Source organism: Trachurus trachurus (genome assembly GCF_905171665.1).
Source record: "Trachurus trachurus genome assembly, chromosome: 5".
NCBI lineage: Eukaryota > Metazoa > Chordata > Actinopteri > Carangiformes > Carangidae > Trachurus > Trachurus trachurus.
The window spans coordinates 31,902,673-31,910,350 of NC_139896.1; the positions used below are offsets into that span (position 1 = coordinate 31,902,673).

Genomic DNA, 7,678 nt, shown 5'->3' on the forward strand with positions numbered 1-7,678 from the left:
AGAGAGCAGATCAGAGGGTAGAGTATTTAAGTCACAAAGGAAACACTGTGTTGGGCTAGTTCCGTAGCTGTGGTGTAGTGGAGTAAAACATAATCAATATTTCCCAACCCCAGCATTAAAAGGAAATCCGCAGTAGTACCTCAGCACCGTGCAAAGGCATATTAACTGTCATTGCTGTGCAGTCGTTGTAAGCTGATAATAGGTAATATGTGTGAAGAGGACCAGGATGGAGTGAATGGAAACATGTCTGATGAAGAAGATTGAATGGATGAACACTAGAGGGTATGACAGTGGTGAAGTGAAGGAAGGACAAATGGAGGTCTCTAAAAAATGGATGATGCAGTACCACAAGAAGCAGAGCGCAGATGGAACACTGAGGAGAGAGGAGAAAGAAGATAGCTATGTGTAAGAGAAGCCAAAAAAAAACAGCCCACCTACATGAAGGGTGTAGTAGAATTAAGAGAAAGGGGGATGAAAGTAGAATGAGGGAGGAAGCATGAAAATGGCTGGAAGGGATGTATGTGAACACTCAATAGGACAAAGAGGGGGAAGAGGATAAGTGACACAAAGGGAGTGAAGGAGGGCACAGGAAGGAATGCTGAAAAAAATTTGTTAAATATTTTAGGAAATACATTGTAGTTTCTTTTTAAGAGAGGTTACACAACATTCTCCCACTAAATGTTAACCTTTTGTCTGAAGCTGGTTATCTTAGCATAGTATGAAGACTGGAAACAGCTAGCTTAGCCACCATAAACTGTTAGCCTACATGAATATTTTACACCTCAGTTTTTGCACCGATATGATATGTATTGTTTATTGGAAAGAACAGGTTACCCCTCAGTCTCCAGTCTTCATGTTAAGCTAAGCTAACCTGCTGCTGCCCTAAGCCTCAGACTTGAACTGAAAGGTATTGATCTAAAAGGTAGGCATATTTCCCAAAATGTAGAACATAACTTTAATGAAAACACTATAAAAGTGCATTAGCAGATACTCTCTCTTCTCTTTGCCAAATACTTTACATCTAATAACAAAAAACTGCAGTCAGCGCTTCAGCCCATAATTCACTTTAATAGCAGGAATAGAGACAGACCCAGAGTTCAGCACATAATGTTCACATTGTCCAGGACTAATGCATCATGAGTGGACTGTGCTATTTTTCTGAAGCAGTAGCACCAGAGTGTCAAAATTATATTTTTTGTGAATGTTATACATTTTCACTTTACCATTTTATTCTGTGGTGTTGGCAGGCGAGAAGCAAATTAAGTCCTCAGTTCAGATGAAAGAGCAAAGATAAGGCTGTGGGAAACAAATCAATGACCATTAACACCAGTCCAGCCGAGTGTGGCTTCACTGAAAGATCAGCTCTTTGAATTCACTCAGCATGAGTAAATAACGTAGCTGTAAATGTCAGGTGGCACTGATTGATGATTCGTGGTGGACTACGCCCGTCGTCTAATATAACTCAACAATAATTGAACCAGAGCATTCCACGTTCAGCACTGGAGGATGAGGAGCTTTGCTTCATCTCTCTGGTTTGTTACTGTATATCGGTCACTGTTCACCTCCACTTCATCCTTGGTTTGTCTCCCTGCCCTCTGCAGAGTTCTCCAGGGAGAGTCTATTAGAGGCTGCGGGTGGACTCGAGCACCCCCCCTCCAAGGAGAAAGAGGATTGTTCCAACGCATCACAACAAAACAACGCACAAGCAGGTATAGCTACATGATATCCAAAAGCTACGCAGGAATCGTTTCCCTCTCACATCTCCCTCAGGGGTCCCTCAGGGGACTCCTCATTATCCGCACATCAGGCAGAGTTTATTTAGATATGTTAAAGAGTTCATCTGGCTCAGCTTGGTGTCATGTAATCATGCCTCATAAACAAACATCTGCGAAGTGGCTTTGATCCACACTTCACAGAGCACCGCCATGGCTGGAAAAGCACTGGAAGGCAGCTACATGTGAAAGTGGGAACATTTGTGTGTGGATGGAGGTTGGAGGCGTTTACTGTCGATTTTTCTTCCTTCATTACTTTCTTTCTTTCCTTATATCCCAACAAAAACAGTAAGAAACTACTGTTCAAGTGTATGATATATGTATGCAGTGTGTCCTGAAAGTGTTCAGATCCATTCAGTAGTTTCACTTTTTTTGCAGTCTTATGCTAAAATGAATACAATAGATGACAACAGAATTCTTCTGCAAATTTACTGATGAGAAAAAAATGTGACGTCATATTTTATTTTTTATTTTTATTAGCCTTTATTTAACCAGGTCGGTCCCGTTGAGATACAATGACCTCTTTTTCCAAGGAAAGCCTGGCCAAGACAGCAGCTATGAAAGTTGCAACAATTAAGAACACACAGAAATCACACAACAACACAGATAAAATACATGCAAGATAGAAGCAACAGGACTAAGGCTCCGGATTTACATTAAAACAAGAACAAGTGCGATACAGTATGAAGCCGCTCCAATTTCTCTCACACGGGGTTTCAAAGTTGCAAGATTGATGAGCTCCTTTAACTTTAAAGTTTTCTGCAGTGTATTCCAAGCAGCAGGTGCAGCGTACTTAAAGCAGTGTTTGCCAAATTCATAATGAACTTTGGGCAGTATTCAGACCCTTTGCTCCAGTACTCCTCATTCCTCCTGATCACCTGTGAGAGGTTTCTACACCTTGATAGGAGCCCATCTGTGTTCAATTGGACTGATCAGATGTGATTTAGAAAAGCATAGGCCTGTTTATATAAAGTCTCAGAGCTGACAAAACGTGAAAGGAGGAAGAAAGAGGAAGGAAATAGGACCGTGTGGAGACAGATCAGGAGAAAGCTACACACCAAAGTGCTGTGTTCAAGGTTGGCAGGAGCACAGTGTCCTCTGTAATTCTTAGAAGGAAGGAACAACCAGGCAGGGCCGTAGATCCTGTGTGGAGACGACAACTGTCGCGGCAGCACTCAATCTGGTCTTTATGGCAGAGTGGGCAGACAGAAACATGAAAGCTGCCTGGTGTTTGCAAAAAAAGCACCAAGAAGACTCCCAGACTGTGATTAACAAGACTCTCTATCATGTCTGGAGGAAACCAGACACCACTCAACACCTGCCTAAAACGGCTCCTAATGCTGGAACATTGTGCTGACAGGAGTGTGTCTCAGTGGGAGAGGGTTCAGGGATGAGACGAAACATGGACCGGGCCAAAGGTTCAACATCCAGCAGCAGGACGACGACCTTAGGGACAACTCCTAATCTCCCTGAGTGGCCCAGCCAGAGCCCTGATTTAAACCCAGTCCAACATTAATAGAGAGATCTGAAGATCACCGTCCACTCTAACTGAGCTTGACACGATCTGCAGGAATGGAAAATTCTGTTTTCACTTTCATGTGAAGACGAAATGTAGATCAATGTGCTCCCTCCAAAATTCAAATCAGATATCGAACCTCAGATTGTGCTTAGGTTGAATTTCCAGCTTTCCGATGCAAATGAAACGCAACGTGAGATCAGTCAGAGGCTGAGTGAAAGGTTCTGTGGCCAATAAACAAACCAGTCTTCAAATTTGGACCCATAAAACACTCACATGAACTCTCATCTTTTATTGATCTTTGCCTTCAGAGACTTTAAGCCTTTCCTTCTGTATGGGATCGCTGAGTCTTGCAGGCTGTATCTTGTGCTAAAGTAAACACTTTACCATATACCAATATGATTATGACCTAAATGTTGAGTAATTCAGATATGACATGAGATTTATGGAAACCACAAGAGGCACCTGAAACATTAGGTTGAATCAGTGCCCATATCACTTCAATGTAAATGTCAACGACAACACAACATAAAACCAACATATTTAAGCAACAAAAGCTTTGTCAAAAATGTTCCCCTACCAGAGAAGACAGCGTGAACAACAGAAGTTATACATAGCTTCCTGTCTCTCAGCTTCTGACAATATGGAGCCAAATGACCTTACTCTTGTCTATTTCTATTTATCTAAACAAAAAATACACCGTAATTTTCTCCCTCATTTGCAGAAACAGCCATCCTTTTGTTGGTCACCAAATATTTTTGGCTGTGAAAGACTATTTAAAAAAAAAATCTCATCTGATGCCAGCCTCTTCTCTCTCGATGTCTCTCACTCTTTTATGCCTCTTGTTTATATTTTGCAGACACAAAAGCTGCAGCATCCAGTGCCAGTCAGCCAGCAGAGGAAAAGACAAAGAAATGCAGCCTGGAGAAAGAGAAATAAGAGTTTTCGTCTGTACAACACAATGCTGCTCAGTCTGCTCAACCAGCCCAACACAATGACAGAAGATTGTGTCTGCAGATCCACTTTTTAGAAACATCAGGGCATATAGTATATTCCTCTACGGTCAGGCCTTAGTTACCACCTTGAGAACATGAACAAAGGTTTATACACTTATTTTGTGTCAAAGATCCTGTGTAAAGGGACAATTATTTAATTATCCTTGTTTTCTATTGCTACCCCTGCACTCGCCTAAAAACTAAAATTAGCCTATTGTACATATGAACCAGACGGGGAGTTAATATCTAGTTAATGGGACAGTCTTCTCCTGTCTCGCTCACACAATCATTATCATAAACCACCACCACTCACATGCTTAATGTCTCGTTTAATGTTCAAAGGCAACAGATATTTCTATTTCCAACCCTTTGAGGCAATTCCCACCATTAAATATGTGCCATTACTTCTGCAATGATTGTTCCGTCTCCGAGCAATAAAAATGAGTTTGTACCTCATAAATAACTTGGACTGAAACCAAATAATTCAAATGACAGACAGTTTAAATCCACAAATATATTTTTACAGTACAAGATTGGACACCTACAAATGTATTCTTGAAGTCCAACTGAAATTAACTACAATGCAACAATAATTGATTTATTAGTTGATCAGCTGAATATTACTGTACAGTAATTGTATTTCAATTTTTAAAGAAAATCCATAATTCTTTGGTTTCGTTTGCTACAACATGAGCATCTATTGGTTTTAGTTTTCCTCCATTACATACTTAATATTTCTGTGTCTTGGAAAAAACAACAATAGACATGGGAAGATGCCATGTTGAATTCTGGGAAATCTTTGGATCCACCACTCCACACACGTCTGCTCTGAGAAACCTATAACCATTTTCTTCTCTGAGAAAACAACAGACACCAAAAGGGAGACATTCATCCCATACATCTTCATGGTTAAATGATGGTGCCTGTGATTGTAGTGTTATTACATCTGGGCCAGTGTCATAGTCTCTGTAGATGGAAAGCTTGTCTCCATAGAGCAACAACAGCTACATCAAATTAAAGAGCAAATAAACTTACCTGCAGATGTCAGTTCGGTCCCGTTAGATGCTGGCGTGACCTTTACTGATGAGAACCACACAACAACACACTGTCTGCCCGTGATGTGTGAACTAAAGTGTACTGTAGGTTGGCTTGTCTCTCCTCGTCCTGCCAGAGCTAAATCAACAGTACCAGCTGCTGTTGGACAATCACAGACAGAGACACAACACCAGCTGCAAAGTAGAAAATGAGTATTTCTGGTATTTTCACAAGACCTTTTTTAAAAAAAAGAAAAAAAATCTTCATTTTGATAAAACACACACATTAACTGCATTTGAAAAACGGCATTAAAAAATCCACAACACTGACATTTTTGACCACTCAATGTAATTTCAGTTGGACTTTATTATATAACTTTATTACAGATCAAAGATAATTGATATAAAAATAATTTTAGTGTCAAAACAGTGAGGATTTCTACTGGTAATGTCTCAATTAACAGAAATTATATCACATCTAGTTTCTGGAATGCAGAAAACCAGACCCTGACCAGCCAGACCTCGCTGTAAATCTGTAGTTAACAGGCAGGTTACATTACAGAGAGGAATGTGTCTGCAGAACCATTTACATATTTTGGATTAACAAAGACAAATCCACATCCAGCAAGTAAATTGCACCGTTATTTCTAACACTTGAATGCCTCTGGAAATTTAAATCCTGATCATAACATACCTTCTTGCATGGCACTGAATGTACAGTGACGTTTTCTAAACCCAAGGTCTTTACTGTGATTCAATGTGAATGGGAATGCTCCATTAAACAGTGAAACAAACAGACATTCCCTTTTTATTCTAGTTTTGTATGTAACAAGGACATCATCATCATCAAAGTCATCGCCACACTGTAACAGTGAACACCGGTCATACCATTTCATTTGTATCACAACCTAATGTAGATTTTGTGACAATCCTCCCATGACCTTCACCTTTACTCCTGACATGTGTGAACGAAACCAGACAAAAGAACAAAACTGCAACAGAAAAATAGAGCCACCCTAGTATTGATGTCACTTGAGCTGATTGTTCAGCCTCAGTTTGAGCTGTTCATCTAGCAGCTGCCAACAGCGACCACTCTGTCCACAGTGAAGAAGAATAACAGTCAAACATTCCTCTGCAAGCTTCAGTTTTTCTCTTCTGCAGTGTATTTATGGACCATGTAATGTCTGTTCTGTTTTTGAATGGTAATAGTGTATTTACATGAGTTCAACCTGAGGAGTTTTTTTTTTTTTGGTTCAAATTTTACTTGAATTGATTGATGATTACATCTGTAATCTAAATTTGTTTGATACAATAAAATGTTTAAATTGGTGATTGGGTGTTTTTTATTTACACAGGGTGGCCAATCAGATTGCAGGGGGGGCATGTGCCACCCTGTGCCACCATGGAAGACCCGCCCCTGCTCGCCTTTATGTTCAGAGAATTTTCATCTTCAGTGCCCAGAGCAAAGAAGGTCGGCCTCTGCCTTTCCATTTAAAAGTAAAAGTAAAAATAAATAAATAAACTAACAGTGTGAGACCTTGCACCACTTGTCATGTGTTTAGCTGAGGTTCACTTTGACGATACCCTAAAAATAGGCAAGCTGCCATAAATAATTCAACGTACTCAGAGCAGGCAGCATAAAGACACATACATTTTTCATAAACAGAAGTCTTTTTCACAAATATCTTTTATGACACTGCAGGAATTTAAGCTCCATGTCATTTATTCTCTACTGTATACAGACATACTACTGTTGCCTGTGTGAGCTCCATCACTTCTAGTCCTAATTTTTTTTGCTGTGAAAGCAAGTTGCAGTCATCACCTGCGGGGGAGATGCTGGGGGATCCTTTGAGAGTAAGAGTTGCTGTTTTGATCAGTTTTCTACATCTCACTGATCTTGTATTTTTAACGTGGCTCAGGGAGACATGTTGGTGTCCTAAAATATGCAGGATGTCCTGAGCTTCCCCTGCTTTTGTGCTGAGATGCTGCACACACAGAAAGACATGTGATATATCGTGCTAGTTGTGTTCCCCCCCCCTATCACTACGTATGTAGGCTATCAGTGTGGGTTGGGCACTGCATGCTTACCTCAGAGCAGCCACTTTGTTCCTATGATAAATCTGCTCAGTTCACCTAAATATGGAGCAGCTTCATTTCTCTAGTCAGGCCCAAAATGAAGGAGGCTGAGGAAGCACTGACAGCTGTGAGAATCAGAAACTGTGTTTGAAGCTGAGGCCTTGAGCTACCCCGGAGCAAATAGTCTCCACTTTGCTCTACAGCCCCTCCTGCTGGGAGAGTAGAGAAGTGACATGTAATGATGTAACAGGCACCAGACGGCGCTTTAAACAACACTTGACTGAA

The 7,678-nt window shown here is 40.6% G+C and overlaps 1 protein-coding gene across 1 annotated transcript in view; it reads left to right on the forward strand.

Moving 5' to 3' along the window:
- Positions 1–4,227, forward strand: part of LOC310986533 (protein phosphatase 1 regulatory subunit 1A-like) — a gene marked incomplete at both ends in the record, with an annotated part of 42,860 nt that extends 38,633 nt beyond the window's left edge. The window contains 2 exons of the mRNA XM_083972471.1: positions 1,602–1,709; positions 4,148–4,227. Of these exons, the coding sequence (XP_083828597.1) occupies positions 1,602–1,709; positions 4,148–4,227 (188 nt within the window). The remainder of the gene's footprint in view (positions 1–1,601; positions 1,710–4,147) is intronic.
- Positions 4,228–7,678: the final 3,451 nt, after the last annotated feature.